The sequence below is a fragment of the Symphalangus syndactylus genome, chromosome 9 (assembly GCF_028878055.3).
Source record: "Symphalangus syndactylus isolate Jambi chromosome 9, NHGRI_mSymSyn1-v2.1_pri, whole genome shotgun sequence".
Lineage (NCBI taxonomy): Eukaryota > Metazoa > Chordata > Mammalia > Primates > Hylobatidae > Symphalangus > Symphalangus syndactylus.
Window position 1 is genome coordinate 133,254,450 of NC_072431.2, and position 17,128 is coordinate 133,271,577.

At 37.7% G+C, this 17,128-nt stretch overlaps 1 protein-coding gene across 3 annotated transcripts in view; it reads right to left on the reverse strand.

The window, feature by feature from the left end:
- UHRF2 (ubiquitin like with PHD and ring finger domains 2) overlaps nucleotides 1-17,128 on the reverse strand; it is a 101,417-nt gene that overhangs the window by 20,148 nt on the left and 64,141 nt on the right. For all 3 annotated transcript variants that reach the window (XR_010113579.1, XM_055294291.2, XM_063609195.1), the window contains exons 5-9: nucleotides 11,943-12,052; nucleotides 9,597-9,783; nucleotides 5,649-5,772; nucleotides 5,310-5,417; nucleotides 575-679 (exon numbers count right to left, since the gene is read on the reverse strand). Coding sequence is in view for 2 of the 3 variants with exons in the window: in XM_055294291.2 (XP_055150266.1) it covers nucleotides 575-679; nucleotides 5,310-5,417; nucleotides 5,649-5,772; nucleotides 9,597-9,783; nucleotides 11,943-12,052 (634 nt within the window). In the remaining variant the exon portion in view is untranslated. The remainder of the gene's footprint in view (nucleotides 1-574; nucleotides 680-5,309; nucleotides 5,418-5,648; nucleotides 5,773-9,596; nucleotides 9,784-11,942; nucleotides 12,053-17,128) is intronic.

Genomic DNA, 17,128 nt, shown 5'->3' on the forward strand with positions numbered 1-17,128 from the left:
CAGCTACTCGGGAGGTGGAGGCAGGAGAATCGCTTGAACCTGGGAGGAGGAGATTGTAGTGAGCCAAGGTTGAGCCATTGCATTCCAGCCTGGGTGGCAAAAGCAAAACTCTGCCTCAAAAAATAAATACATAAAAATACAAAAATTAGCCAGGTGTGATGGCAGGCACCTGAAATCTCACATACTTGGGAGGCTGAGGCAGGAAAATCACTTGAACCCAAAGGCAGAGGTTGCAGGGAGCAGAGATCGCACCACTGCACTCCAGCCCAGGTGATATAGCGAGACTCCGTCCCAAAAAAAAAAAAAAAAAAAAAACAAAACAAGGAAAAAAATAAAAGCTCTATAGAGAATGTTTTCCTTGTAATAATCACTTCACAAACACATATAAGTCAAACCAATACATGTAAAAAATAAACACTGTCAAATGATTTACTTTCTAACTTGTATAAAACTGATTACTTCAACAAAAACTGCTAAAAAGACACAATAGTATTTGATGTATCCTAGGCAAAGCTATTGTATTTTACAAATGATCAAGGCAGGTACTAATGAGTAAGGTTGTATAATGACTTACGACTTCATCTGCAAATCCACCAGCCAGGACAAGAGAATAAGCCCCATCATTACTTCGACCATGAATTCCACCAACATGGGGTCTGTGAACACCTGCTTCGCTCACCTATAAAACAATTCAAGAGAGTCTCAAAATATCTCTGAACAGTTAAGATACATTTACAAAATGCTTTCATATATATTATTGGTACCTAAAGACCCAAGAAGTGAATCTCACAGAGTTCTATCTTTTGCTTTCTCATTTTAAATCTCCTCAAACATAACCTTTAGGTTCTGAGAATTCTAAAACTGATTGCGTAGAATTCTGAGTTGCACAATAACTAGTAAATAATTATCTTATGTCTATTGGAACTTCCAGCTCAACTCAGCTAAAAGAGGACTAGCAGCAGTCCATATCGTTTCTCTCTTATTTCTAGTCTTGGATAGTGGCCCTGTTGCCTACCTAGTTTGTGAAGTCAAAAATGCAGGAGTTATGTTAGCCCCATTCTTCTCCCTTATTATTCCTCAAACCCTTTTGGTTACAAGGATTGCTGATTTTACCTCCTAAATTTCTCAAATCCATCTTCTTTTACTTCCACTGTTCAATCTTAGTTTGAGTCATGAATGCTTACAATAGTTCCTTTTTTTTACCACCTCTAGTTTTGCTCCTTCAAACCCATCCTATCTATCACAAACTGGATGATTCTTTTAAAAATAATTCTGCATTTGACTTTCAACTGCTTAAAATATATTAAGTGGTCACACAGTATCAAACCCAGGTCAACATGATTTATTACTCTCTCTAAATATGGCTCCTATCTATTCTTCCTAGCCTTATCTGCAGCTTCTCCTTCAAGGAACATATATGCCTGAGCCAAAACTACTCAATGTTGCCCAAACATGCTATCCGTTTCTACTTTAATCATTTCTACTTCAATGGATGACTGCTTTTCCCCTTGTATCTTCATTCCTGCCTCACTGAAACAAGTGTCACTTCTTTGTGAACTTCAAACTCCCTGAAAAAGGTATTGTAGTTCATCTGTTTGTCATACAATTGGTTTTGTTTTGTTTTGTTTTGTTTTTTTGGTAGAGACAGCGGTCTCACCATGTTGCCCAGGCTGGTCTTGAACTCCTGGGCTCAAGGAATCCTCCTGCCTCAGCCCCCAAGAGTGTTGGGATTACGGCATGAGCCACCACGCCTGGCCAATACAGTTGTTCTTAGCAGAGTAAAGGAAACTGAATTCAAGCTTGCACAATAATTTGGGGCGGGGGTGGAAAGGCACTTTAGAAGCTTTTAGAAGCCAACAAGAAGGCGATAGCAACAGAACCTGGAAAGGTTTTGGCTTTTGAAACAACTCAGCAGAAGGTACCATTTGATCTCCCCACCTCAACCCTGGCCAAAATAATCAGTTTTTCCTGAATATTCCCCATTTTCTAAATAGCAAATCGATCTCACTAGTTGCTCGGGAAAACAACCTCATAGTCATCTTAGACTACACAGGGAGGCTTTCAGAGTTTAGAAAATAAATACGTGACAGACAGGTATATGAAAAAAAGACGCAAAAAAATAAGGCAATTAGAAATACACAAAGTGTATTTTTACTATATTTATAGTATTATATTCAAATTTATATACAGTTTTTTATTGTATTTATAGATCCAAAGTCATAAAAACCTAAACTTTGAATACTGGTTCAACCAAAATTATAATACAACTATTGCAAAGATAAGAGAACACAGAGAGTATTAAACTAAATGTTTCATCTTCCACAGAAAGAAGTTAATATGGCCGGGCACGGCGGCTCACACCTGTAATCCTAGCACTTTGGGAGGCCAAGGCAGGTGGATCACCTGAGGTCAGGAGTTTGAGACCAGCCTGACCAACACGGAGAAACCTCATCTCTACTAAAAATACAAAATTAGCTGGGCATGGTGGCGCAAGCCTGTAATCCCAGCTACTTGGGAGGCTGAGGCAGAAGAATTGCTTGAACCCAGGAGGCAGAGGTTGCGGGGAGCCGAGATTGTGCCACTGCACTCCAGCCTGGGCAACAACAGCAAAACTCCATCTCAAAAAAGAAAGAAAGAAGTGAATACAACTAAAAGATGAATTAAAAAAAAACAGTATAAATACATTATTTATTAATAGAAATAAGAAGGTAGGGCCAGGCACAGTGGCTCACACCTGTAATCCCAGTACTTTGGGAAACTAAGGCAGGAGGAATTGACCCCAGGGATTCAAGATCAGTCTGGGCAACATGGTGAAACCCCGACTCTACAAAAAAACACAAAAATCAGCTGGGTGTGGTGGTGTGTGCCTGTAGTCTTGGCTACTCTGGTGGCTCAGGGTAAAGGATAGCTGGAGCCCAGGAGGGGACTGTGATTATGGCACTGCATCCAGGAGGAAGGGGGAGGAGGGAAGAGGAGGAGGAGGAGGAGGAGAAGCTGCTGCCATGCCTGCCACCACCACCGCCACAAAGCCTATAATCCCAGTGCTTTGCGAGGCCAAGGCTGGAGCACTGCTTTAGGCCAGGAGTCTGAGACTAGCCTGGGCAACATAGCATGACTCTGTCTCTACCAAAAAACAAAACAAAACAAAAAAACACAGCCAGGCATGGTGGTATACATCTTTACATCTTTAGTCTTAGCTAGGTGGAATGATCACTTGAGCCCAGAAGTCTGAAGTTACAGTGAGCTGTAACTGCTACTACACTCCAGCCTGGGTGATAGAGCAAGACGCTGTCTCTTTAAAAAAAAAAAAAAAAAAAAAAGAAAGAAAGAAAGAAAGAAATAAGAAGGTAAATGCATAGGATACAACTAAAATTTTAAAGTGGCTGCCTCTGAGAAACAGAAAATGATGATGAAGCCAGGCACAGTGGCTCACTCCTATAATCCCAGCACTTTGGGAGGCTGAGATAGGCGGATCACCTGAGGTTGGGAGTTCGAGATCAGCCTGACCAACATGGACAAACCCTGTCTCTATTAAAAATACAAAATTAGCCAGGCGTGGTGGTGCATGCCTGTAATCCCAGTTACTTGGGAGGCTGAGGCAGGAGAATTGCTTGAACCCGGGAGGTGGAGGTTGTGGTGAGCCAAGATCGTGCCATTGCACTCCAGCCTGGGCAACAAGAGTGAAACTCTGTCTCCAAACAAATAAAAAAAAGATGAAAAGTAGGGTGCGTTTTTAAAATATAAATTATTTACTAGTATTTAATATATACATAGCTTTTTAAGCCATTTTTATGTATTACAGTTGGCCCACAGGTTCCACATCTGCCAAGTCAAAGAGAGTAGAAAACATTTGGGAAAAAAAAAAATAGACGGCTGTGTCTGTACTGAATCTGTCCAGACTTTTTCTTGTCATGATTCCCCAAACAATATAGTGTTAACAACTATTTACACAGCATTTACACGCTATTAGGTATTATAGGTAATCTAGAGATGATTTAACGTATAAAGGAGGATGTGCATAGGTTATATGAAAATACCGCACCATTGTATAAAGGATTTTTTTTTTTTTTTTTTTTTTTTTTGAGACAGTCTCGCTCTGTCACCTAGGCTGGAGTGCAGTGGCACAATCTCGGCTCACTGCAACCTCTGCCTCTTGGGTTCAAGCAATTCTCCTGCCTCAGCCTCCTGAGTAGCTGGGATTATAGGCGCTTGCCACCACACCCGTCTGATTTTTGTATTTTTAGTAGAGATGGGTCTCACCATGTTGGCAAGGCTGGTTTCCAACTCCTGGCCTCAAGCGATTTGGCTGCTGCGGCCTCCCAAAGTACTGGGATTACATCTGTGAGCCACCACACCAGCCTGAGCTTGTGTGCAATTTGAGCATCCACAGACTTTGGTGTCTATAGGGGATCTTGAACCAATCCCCCACAGATACCAAAGGATAAGTGTATGTTATCTAAATGTTATATTGTATTAAAGGTCTAAGTACCAGGGCCATTCAATATAAAAATTAAAGCTAGGCCGGGCGCAGTGGCTCATGCCTGTAATGGGAGGCCGAGGCAAGCGGATCACGAGGTTAGGAGATTGAGACCATCCTGGCTAACACGGTGAAACTTTATCTCTACTAAAAATACAAAAAATTAGCCGGGCATGGTGGCGGGCGCCTGTAGTCCCAGCTACTTGGGAGGCTGAGGCAGGAGAATGGCGTGAACCCGAGAGGCAGAGCTTGCAGTGAGTTGAGATCACACCACTGCACTCCAGCCTAGGCAACAGAGCAAGACTCCGTCTCAAAAAATAAAAAAAATAAAAAATAAAGCCACTCTATTTTTCAGAATCCTGGGTGTCTGTAACTGGAAACGGGAAATTATTTTATTCTCGGATTAGCTGGCACTTCCTCTGCCCAACGTCTTAGTTATTTGTTCAGGAGGATAAATCCCAAAAACAACACCTGAAACAAGCTTAGAGTTCCACGACATTCAATGAGAATTTGCCACACGATTCAAGTTTAATATTTCAAATGCTAAATTTTTGGCAAGAAAGGCTGTTTAGAAAGCTTAACAATAATGGTTACTACCATAATTACAACAGAACAGTAAAAACAAAGTGATAAAAATGCATAGTTAATGCCCAATTCTGTGACGTAGGTTCCTTTGTTAACCTCCAGGAAGAGTACACCCATCCTAAAAAATATATTTCATTCTAACAAGTGAATGTCATGTGTTAGGTTCACTTACAATCAACAGACATTAACATTGCTATAATCTGATAGCCAATTTTCCCCTTTCAACTAAGCCAATGTTAAAACATACCTGAACTCTAAATCTCCAAGTTGATCCAACAGGAATACCAGGAATGGGTCCATAATGATTAGAAGGGACAATAGTACATTCTCTCGTACGACCAACACAAGCCATTCCCTACAAGACGCAAAACAAACTTTGAGAAATCAGTTATGTTAATTTTTAATGAAAGCCCTTAATTCTGAGATGTGAATAAAATAGGAATCCAACTGTTTATGTAATTTAAGTACTATTGATATTAACAAATTAATGATACTGTTTAATCTTTTATACCATTACTACTATTGGTATTAAAACATTATATAATATAACTTGCTATTAGGAAGAAAAGGGGAATTTCTTCTTTACCCTGCCCCAGTCTCTCCGGCTTTCAGTACTAGCTGACGGCATCTTTGCTTTCTTTTTACTCATCTTGAGTCTTTCACCAGCCTTTACAACTTCACTGGAATCAGTTTTACAAGAAGGACAATACCTTCAAAAGAAAAGAACGAAGACATTTTCACAATACCATATTAAGGCTAGTAAGAGATTATTAGCCTTCCTAGGTAAGAGCAAGTTTTAAGATGTATTATTTGGTATACATTACAGAGCTTTAACTGGCATTAAAATACTAAACTTTTCAAAATATTCACATGGTTAGGTTGGCTTTAAAAATATCCTTGTCATTCCTTTAGATAACTTATAAATCCTCAAATTCAGTTCAAAACTCAAAGCTATGAGATTCAAAATGATACCATGAACTCTAAACTTATCACTAACCCTGATGATAGAAATTTGAAGTTCCTGTCATTAAAACAAAAGTAGCTAGATCTTCCTAGAACATTCAACTGTGTAACAGATACATCTCCCCATGTAAATTGGTTATTAGAATTCCCAGAGAAAAATGGTAGTTTATATAACAAGTATACAGGACTTCAAGGATGTCTGTTTATATTAACCTTATTGCTAGCTTCATTTTAATTCCTTATGCTTGTTTGTCCTTTAGCCTATTTGTAATTGATCACCCTACTGTAACTTGCATTTCATAAACTGCCTTGAATCTTTTCTAAAAAGCAAGATATATGTCTACAGAATGAGATGAGGCTATTCTTATGTCACCAAGCAAAGGACACTCTGGGAATACCCTAACAAAGATCTAATGGCTGCTGCCCAATTAATCTTAAATTTTTTTGCCCATACTTTCTATTTCACAATTATCTATTCTGTATAGCTTTTAGAGCAAAGACGACTATGCCCACAAGTCAATCCAATTATGAGATACTTTGTTGAGCACTACAGGAGAGAAAAATTTAAATAATTCAGTCCCTGATCTTGAGCAAATTATGTTTGAGAAGGCACTAAATACTATGAATTAAAGTCCTTTCTAGTTGGGAAATCAGGAAGGCTTCCAAAAATAAACTGTCCTAAAGAAAAGCTATATTTTATCTGATGGGCTCATCTTTATAACTAACTTTATTAAAGATTCTGTGATTTAAAGCAAGGATTATCTCTCTGATGAGAAAATTAGTGCACAGGTTAAATATCCAGACAACATGATTTGGAGAAGCAGAAAAGATTTAAGGTTAAGGAGTTTCAGGTGAAGTAAAAGACCTTGATACGAATGTAGAGATATACTCCAGAGTAATACAAGACACTCTTCTAATTATATCATTCTAAAGTCATCTCTGGGATTGATTCACTCCTTCAACAGGTTTGTTCAGAACCTCCTATGTGCAAGGCACTATTTTCGTGCTGGGGATAAATGTTTGTGATAAAAATGTTTGTACATAGTAGTTAAGGAAAGCCAGAACATACACGGAAAGAATTTCAGAAAGTGTTAAGTGGAAATACATCAGGGTTATATGTGACAAGAGTGACTAGAAATAGTATGCTTCTTAGAGTAAATAACCTAAGAAAAGCATTCCTAGCAAAGAAACAGTTAAGTGCAAAGGTCCTGAGGCATATAAAGAAATGGTATGCTTTGAGGAAGATAAAAGTGGGTAGAGATCAAGGTTAGTAAGTAAACAGGCTAGTGATAAGCAACCGAAGTTAGAGAGTAGATGTGGACCAGGTCATAAATGGTAAGGGCTTAGATTTTTTTTATTCTAAGTGAAATAGGAAGACATTAGAGGGTTTCAAACAGACGAATGATCTAATTCAGGCCTTTTTAAGCTCATTCTGCTGCTATGGGAGAACGGATAGCACATGGCAGCAAAGAGTCTAGTTAGACATCTGTTACAGAAGTTCAAGGAAGAGATGGTAGTTTGGGCTGGGAGGTGAGAATGGAGAAATATTAAGAACTGTCAAAATCTATTGAGGTAGAGTATGTTAAAGAACAAAAGAAGAATTGAGGATGAAGTTTAGCTTTTTGGCATGAACAAGTAGATAAAATGATTAGTACTATTTAATGAAGACTAGGGGAGGAGCAGGATTTTAGGGAGTTTGTGGAAATCACGAACTCCATCTGGACTAATTTTGTGATGCCAGTCAACTAACCAATTGCATATAGAAATATAAAGCCCAGGGGAAATTAGATATGAAGACATAAATTCAGACTATTAGCTTGGTATTTAACATCTCATAATTGGACAAGATCATCTAGGGAACAAGCATAGTTCCCTAGCATAGAAAAGAAGGGGATAGTGCTTTGGCAGGGTTGGGGTGGAGTGCTCTGAAATCTGGTAGGTGAAGGGAACCCAACAAGAGACTAAGAAGGAAAGGCCAGTAAAGTAGGTAGAAAATCGGGATTACCTGATCTCAAATCTATAAAACAGAGTAATCAGCTAAGCAGTTGAGTAAGGAATGAGAACTGACCCTTAGGTTTAGACACAAAAAGTATCTATGAACCTGACATAAGCAGATACAGTGGAAGCAAAGCCAGACTGGAGTGCTGAAGTATGAATAGGAGAGGAAATGGAAACAATTAGTAGAGATAGCTCTTGAGAATCTTTGCCGTGAAAGAAGCAGAGAAATGGGTAGGCAGCCGGTGGGAGAAATGGGATCAAGGAAGGTCTGTGTGTATTTTGAAAATTCAAGAGATTCCAGAATGCTAATGAGAATGATCTAGTAATGGCAACTTAGGAGAGGAATAAACTGAAGAAGTGAATTTTCTGGAAAGACTATGGAACTGTGAGAGCAGGTAAAAGAGTCTGTATTTTAGAGAAGCAGGAATATGTCATCCATTGAACAAGAAAGAAGGAAAATATGAGACTTCAGAGGAAACAGTTATTAGCGATGGTAAAATTCACAGTGTGATCATATGAGGTAGTAGTAGGAGGTAAAAGGAAGAAGATATATCCTTTCCCCGTTTCTCTCACCTCTACACCCTGTCATAATATAGCAACTGCCTTCCCAACAGGTTAGGGAGAGATCAAAGGAACAACCTGTTTTTCACAGACACCAATTACCCACTTGTGACACCAGTTATTTCTGACTCAGTCGTCCGTCTTACTTAAAAACGCTCAACAGTAGCAATATGGCACATAGTTTTAAAAGAAAAAACCTCCTTAACATGGTATTAAAAGGTTCAGCTTTGGAAACATTTTTCCCAGTCTCTTTTCTAATAACTTCTCTTTGTAGTTATCACCACGCCATAGAAGAATAGATTTTAGCAAGTATAATTGGAGCCTTCTTCAATGTATCAACATCACAGGATTAAATACAGTAATCCATATAAACCACTTTGTTAGTGTTTAGTAAATATTAAGTACTAATATAGAACATAACAAGGATATCTAACATGGTTAGGGGTAGAGGACCATCCATAAAGGATTACCAGAGGAAGCCACATTTAACTGAAAAGCTGAAGGATTAGTACCATCTTGAAGTTAAGCAAAGAGGATAATGTTTCCAAGATAAAAATATGTCAAGTATGACAACCTGAAAAAGAACATGGCTTACTTAAGGAGTTGAAAAATATTTAATCTGGCTACAGTGTAGAGTATTTGGGGAAATGAAAGAGGAAAGTGGTAAGAGATACAGCTGGAGAAGCAACTAAATATCACACAGGGTCCTCCTGTAAGGCAACATAAACCCTCTGAAGCAACAAAGCAACACAATCAGATTTGCATTTTTGAATGAACACAGAGTCTATTATCAGAGAAGAAACTGAAAGGATTAAAAATTGGAGCAAGAGATGGTTCAGAGGTTGTTACAGTAATTGAATAGAGCTATGAATGCTAAGTAACCACTGGTCATAACATTTTAAGCACTTTTAAATTATGTATCTTTAGAAATCTACTTTTGGTGGTTCAACTACATATTTCATGTTTAATTATTTACACAGGAAGAACAACAACAAAAACCTGATAATCATACCAGTATTCCTCTTCTGGGACTTTATCCAAAGGTGGATTCAGACAGTAAATATGATAAGCCACATTACACTCATCACATAGAAGCTGCATGTTGGGTTCATGTTTCCCACCACATACACGACAGGAGCAAGAATGACATTTCTTTTCTGGGTCTCCACCACACAGGTCACATTCAGGGTCATTTCGCCCTATTAAGAACAAAATTATAGCAAGTCTAGTCTTAAAACATTTTTTATATCTATGAATCTCATAAAGAAAAGCCCGTGGAAACAGCATTTTTTTTTTTTTTTTTTTTTTTTTTTTTTTTTTTTTTTTTTTTTTTTTTTTTGGAAATGGAGTGTTGCTCTTGTTACCCAGGCTGGAGTGCAATGGCGCAATCTTGGCTCACTGCAACCTCTGCCTCCCAGGTTCAAGCGATTCTCCCGCCTCAGCCTCCCAAGTAGCTGGGATTACAGGCATGCGCCACCACGCCTGGCTAATTTTTTTATTTTTTAGTAGAGATGGAGTTTCTCCATGTTGGTCAGGCTGGTCTCAAACTTCCAACCTCAGGTAGCTGCCTGCCTCAGCCTCCCAAAGTGCTGGGATTACAGGTGTGAGCCACCACACCCGGCCTTTTTTTTTGAGATGGAGTCTCACTGTCACCCAGGCTGGAGTGCAATGGCGCTATCTTAGCTCACTGCAGCCCCTGCCTCCTGGGTTCAAGTAATTCTCCTGCCTCAGCCTCCAGAATAGCTGGGATTACAGGCACCTGCCACCACACCCAGCTAATTTTTGTACTTTTAGTAGAGATAGCGTTTCACCATGTTGGCCAGACTAGTCTGAAACTCCTGACCCCTCAGGTGTTTCACCCACCTTTGCCTCCCAAACTGCTGTCACCCAGCCAGCAAACAGCTTTTCTAATGAAAAGAAAGGAACCAAAAATAATAATCAAGTGTGAGGTTTTAAGAACAAATGCCTGAGGCCGGGCGTGGTGGCTCACGCCTGTAATACCAGCACTTCAGGAGGCTGGGTTGGGCAGATCACGAGGTCAGGAGTTCAAGACCAACCTGGTCAACACAGTGAAACCCCGTCCCTACCAAAAATACAAAAGTCAGTCAGGTGTGGTGGCGGGCGCCTGTAATCCAAGCTACTTGAGAGGCTAAGGCAGGAGAATCGCCTGAATCCGGGAGGCAGAGGTTGCAGTGAGCTGAGATTGCGCCACTGCACTCCAGCCTGGGCAACAAGAGCAAAACTGTCTCAAAACAAAAAACAAAAAACAAACCAAAAAAGTCCCACCATGAATTAAAAGACTAGAATCTAATCCTATCTCTGTTACCAAATGTTTGACATCAAACAAGAAAAATCTATAAAATGAAGAGGTACAGCTGCATTCTAACCTTCTAATGTTTATATAAGCCTCATTTATTACCTTCCAGAAATTCAAGGCTCAATCAGCACTATAATTCTAAGGCTTTACTCGTGTAAAAATAAATCTCATAATAAACTCAACTTGGGTGGCTAACAAAATTACAGAAACAGGCTTATTCTTTGGACAGAATCTATAACAGAGGAAACAGCAGGAAACCCATCAACAGATAAAAAGACAATATGGTATATACATATACAATAAAATATTATTCTGCCATAAAAAATAATAGAATCCTTTCATTTACAACATGGATGAAACTCGAGAACATTATGTTAAGTGAAAGAAGCCAAGTACAGAAGGACAAATGTGACATGTTCTCTTTCATATGTGGGAGCCAAAAAAAATGCATCTTTTGCAGGTAGAGAATAGAATGATGATGGTTATCAGAGTCTGGGAAGGGAAGTGGGGCAGGGGATAAAGAAGGGTTGGCTATAGGGTGCAAAGATACAGTTAGACAGAAGGAATAAAATCTAGTATTCAGAAGCACGATAGGGGGACTACAGTTAACATTTACTGTATGTTTCAAAATCGCTAAAAGAATAGATTTGGAATGCTCCCAACACACACAAAAAATGATAAATGTTTGAGGTGATGAATATCCTGATTTCCCAGATTTGATCATTTACACACTGTATGCCTGTATCAAAATATCACATATACTCCTTAAATATCTACAACTATTATATATCCACAAATATTTTAAAAATAAAATAATAGCAATAAAATACCAAGATAATAGATTTCTTCAAAAATAACACTTTATCATTTAGGAAAAATTCCTTAAAACAAAATGAATCTTAGATCAAAATTGTTGTCTTGAAAATAAATTTGTATGGTCTACAGTTTTATACTTCCTTCCAAGTTATTCACTGACCAGTAAAAATAAAGTTCAATCATGTACAACACATGTAGTCTAAGCCCAAAAACAAAAATCCATACTTAAAAACTTTCCATCTGCAAATGAAAGAGGATGGGCTCCAGGTCTCTCAATCTTGAAGATTTCATCTACAGATATTATCTTGCAGTCATTTAATGTTCCTTCAGAACCCCTGTTTAAAAAAGGAAGAAAGGTTAACTTCTGCCAGCAAAATCTAACGTATATACAAATAATAATTAAAAGTCAGTTTGGAATCTCACTGAAATCTGCCTATTTATAAATTGAGATTAGAGCTATTCCAATCATTCTGAACTATTGTTTTCAATAGTAGGAAAAGTCCATAGTGATTAGTTAACATTCATAGTGTAATATGAGAAAAAAAATACAGACTTCATTAGATTATCTGGTAAGAAGTAGCTATCTTGTAAATTTAAAGACTAGATAAAATGGCACTCTGTCAATTAAAATGAAAGATTTAAATAACTTCGTGTTCAAGCTGTGCAATATTAAACCTTTCTATCAAGAAATAAGGTATGTTTTCTGTTTGTTTTGTCCTTTGGTAGAATTTTAACATTTCTTTTATGTAAGCAATATATTTTCATATACTTTTGTGAAAATGTAATTACATGGGATAATTCTCTAACAATTTATTCAAAAAATCTACAAAAAATAAATTTCCAATAAATATAACTTCTAGGCAAAAATAAAATGCTCTTTTCACAAAGTCTTTCAAATACTAAACCATACTTGTCAGACTCAATTCATATTTGTTTGTATATACTTCTTCAAAGTTTCCTACTATGGGTGTGGATTTGTACATTTCTCCATTTATTTATTCGTTTGTTTATATTATTTATTGAGATGGAGTCTCATTCTGTCACCAGGCTGGAGTGCAGTGGTGCAATCTCGGCTCACTGTAGCCTCCACCTCCTGTATTCAGGCAATTCTCCTGCCTCAGCCTACCAAGTAGCTGGGATTACAGGCCTGCGCCACCATACCCGGCTAGTTTTTGTATTTTTAGTAGAGACAGGGTTTCACCATGTTGGCTGGGCTCGTCTCGAACTCCTGACCTCAGGTGACCTGCCCGCCTCAGCCTCCCAAAGTCCTGGGATTACAGGCATGAGTTACCACACCTGGCCTATTTATCCTTTTAATCTGTTGGCTTTTGCTTTATTAGGTAAAGATTTAAGAAGCCTAAATCTTATTGAATATCTTATCTCTAGTAATGCATTCTGAATCGAAAGTTTACTTTCTTTTGGTTAGCACTTGCTTGAAGACTTTTTCCATCCTTCCACCTTTTCTTTAAAAACTTTCAATGTGAAACATATACAAATGCAGAAAACTGCATAAATGCATAGCTTAACCAATTATCAACATGCACATCCTTTGTGACCACCAATGACAGAAGACAGAGTATCAACTACCTCAGAAACCCTCACCTTGTCCCCTCACAATGACAACTTCATGTCCTCCGAAGTTATATTTACCTTGTATTTTTTTCATCATGTCACTTGTCTACCTCCCTAAAACAGTTTTGCCTGTGTTTGAAAAGTCTCTAATCTATAAATTCACATGCCATCTCTTTCCTCCTTGAAATCTGTTAACAATTCCAACCATTTGTCCTACAGTGTTTCTTACGGTGTTGATTTTTGATATTTGCATTCCCAAAGTATGGTTTAAACAGTTTTTTCTGTCATTCATATTTCTTGTACATTGGTAGTTGATCTGGAGTGTAGGTCAAAAAACTTTAAAAATAAAGTTTTATTAGAACTTAGTTATGCCATCTGATTTTTGTATTATCTATGGCTGGTTTCATGCTGTAACAGGGGAGTTAAGTAGTTGTGACAGACCATCTGGCCCCCAAGTTAAACTATTTACTATCTGGCTTTTTACAGAAGAAAAATATTGCCAACTTCTGGGCTAAAGACTCAATCTCAATCAGATTAAGGTTCATTTTCTTGGTAAGATAATTTCATAGGTCTATTTCCATCAGGAAGCACCTATTTATTTGTCTCTTTTCCTCTCCTGACGGCAGCTACTAATGCTCAATGCCTACATTAATTCTTTGGGGATTAGAAAATGTTGATATTCCCATTCTATCATTCCCCTCTCATCTCATTTACTTGGCACAATTTTATAGAGAAATGACCTCATTAACTAGTTGGTGACCCAGTAGTATAGCTCATATAACAAAGATAAAATGCTGACTTAGCAGTTTTAAAAATAAATCATTCTCTAACAACTTCCATACTGACAAGTTTTTGTGTTACTATGGACTCATGGATTTAAATATATTTGGTATGTCTCAACCCACTTTATTTTTCTTATCAATGTTCAAATTGTCTCATCTTTGACCAATGGGAGCTTCCAGTTGACTTCCAAATCCTTCTGACGAGAACTTAGCAGACTTTGTGGGATTCCTTATTTGCATGACAAGATATTCCACGTTCATCTTGCACATTTTCTGCCCCCAGGCAGGAGTTTCTTTCAGTGGGAAAGGTATTTCGAGACCATAGTTAGGCACTAGGAAAGCTTATTGCAACTGGGTTGACTACTGTTTGTACCCTATACATTTTAAACATACACATTAATATACACAAACACAAAACATCTCATGAGTTCATGCTAATATTTTATATTCAAATTCAGGTCTAAAGGATATTTACTTTTTAAAAAAATTATGTGTCTTTTTTCCTTTTTCCCCCAACCAGAAAATTCCTAGTTCTTAAGGATACCAAAATCACAATATTACAAATACTCCTTTGCTTTATCCCACATTACATGCAAGACATTGTTGCCAGCTGTCAATTACTGAAAACACTTTAAATTTTTTGCATACTTCCCTTCTATTTTTTAGTTATAATATAGCTAACCGTGTCAGGTCACAGAGCCAGTACATACTACACTTTCTCCTTTATGTTCAGTTAGTCCTGGTTCTAAATGTAAAAATATTTTAAATGTTTAGCAGAACTCTTTATTTCAAATTATCTTCAGTCATCTTGATTGTTTGAACCTCATTCTCCTGAAGATTCCTTAGGAAGCGTTCATGAGAACAATACTCCCCCAATTTTGGAAGTTAATGACAGTTTGTCTATAGCTGTTATACTAAAGGCTAGTTTGGCTAGACTTAAAATCCTTAGCTCTCCTTTACTTGACTAATGTTTTTCTGGAATGTTTTCCTTGACAAGCATGTTATACTGTTTCTTATTTTCTCACTCTCTTCTAGCTTCGTACAGAATTTAACATCGATCCTTTCGCTTATTTTCATTAGATAAATTTCCTGAACCCTTTAAAGGGTCTAACTTCACTTTTTGCTAGCAGCTATAGAGTATACATTTCTTGCAGAAACAGTCAAAATTCTGGAAACTAAAATCTAATCTGATAGAAGGCCAATCAGTGGCGGTCTGGGACCACTGCTACAGATGGTAGCAGTGACTGTAATGGGACCCAAGGTAACTTTTGGGGGTGATGAAAACATTCTGTGTTTTGATTAGTGGTGACATGCGTATATCCATTTGTCAATGTTCACAGTATTTAAGATACACTTAAGGGTAAGTACATATTACTGAATGTAAGTTATACCTCAAAAACAACTTTAAAAAGACAGCATGGAAGCTTACTTACTGAAATCTTTTGGCTCTATTCTCCTCCCCTATTTCTAACTGGACCCCTTTTTCCTCTGTCTCTATTCTCCTGGTCCTACTTAGTTTGGAACCTATTCCCACCAGTTTCTTCTCAATATGGAGCTTTAGTCCTGGAATGGAGCTTTAACCGACCTATTTGAAGAGTTTGAAGAGTACTCTAGCCCCTTCAGATTTTACTGCAAACTGCTTGTACTTACTCATATGGGGGTGGGTCAGGAATCTGGGAGTAGCTCAGCAGGGTAGTTCTGGCTTAAGATCTTTCATGAGATTGCAGTTAAGCCTTTGGCCAGGGGTGCAGTCTCATTTAAAGGCTCTCTACTCAGGGAAAATAAAAAAGCTGCCTAGATAGCCTCATCACACGCAGCTGGCTTCCCTCAGAGGGAGTGATCCAAAAGGGCGCACCCAAAATGGAAGCTGGTATCTTTTTAAAACCTCATCTTGAAGTGGTATAGCATCACTTACACCATATCCTATTGGTCACAAAGAGCCACCCTAGTAAAATATGGCTGAAAACCATATGATGGTGAGTATTGGTAAGCAGGAATCACTGGCGGTTACCTTAAAAGATGGCTACCATAGCTGCTATTTTCAAATTAGTTTGTTGAGCTAATTCATTATTTGGAATTCTCGGGCCCAATGCACATTTCTCTTGCATAGCCACTGATACTACACAGGTCTTGAAGCTTTCCACTGTTTATCCCAGCAGCTATTTGGGGGTTATGATACCATACCACCCTGTTTCATTGTAGATGTTGTCCATGAGTTTGTGAATTAGATAATTTAGTAATATTTTGCTCTATATTACCAGGACATTTAAGGGGATTTGAAAAATCTTTGCTGTTGTCATCTTCTTACAATCCCAACCATCCATCTCTTTTCAACTTCTGTGACTTTATATTTAAGGAGTCTTTCTTAAGAGTAGCATATGGATTTTTTTATTGTAATCTAGTTTGTTGATGGTTGTCTTGAAATGCTTGACTCACACACAGTTAATATAAGGGCTGATATAGCTGTGTTTGTTTCTGCCATTTTACTGTATGTTTTCTACTTTATCTGCTTCTTTTAGTCACAATTGCCTTATTTTGGATTAGACTAATATTTATTTTTTCATTTTCAATGTGTTAATTTGTTAAAAATCCTTTATTTTTAGTAGTTGCACTAGAGATTGGGCTGTGCAAACCTGATATAATCTATTTTAAATTTTACTTTCACTACTTCCCCAATGATGCCAGAATCTCACGACTTCATTTACCAACCCCATCTTCTGCATTATTGTTGTCACGCATTTTTTCTATGTATATTTTAAAGTTCACTATTTAAAAAAAAATTATTTATACCTACTCATACATTTACCCTTTCCCTGCTCTTAATTCTGTCCCATATTTCCATGTTTCCATCTGGAATCTCCTTCCTCCCACTTAGTAACTCCCTTTATTATTTCTCTTAGTGCCTGTCTGTTGATGGTGAATTCTTTCAGGTTTTGTTTGATAGTATTTTTATTTTGGCTTTATTTTTGACAGGTATCTTCATTAAAAATGTATTTTAAGTTGGGAATTTTTTTTTTTTTTTTTTTTTTCAGATGGAGTCTTGCTTTGTCACCCAGG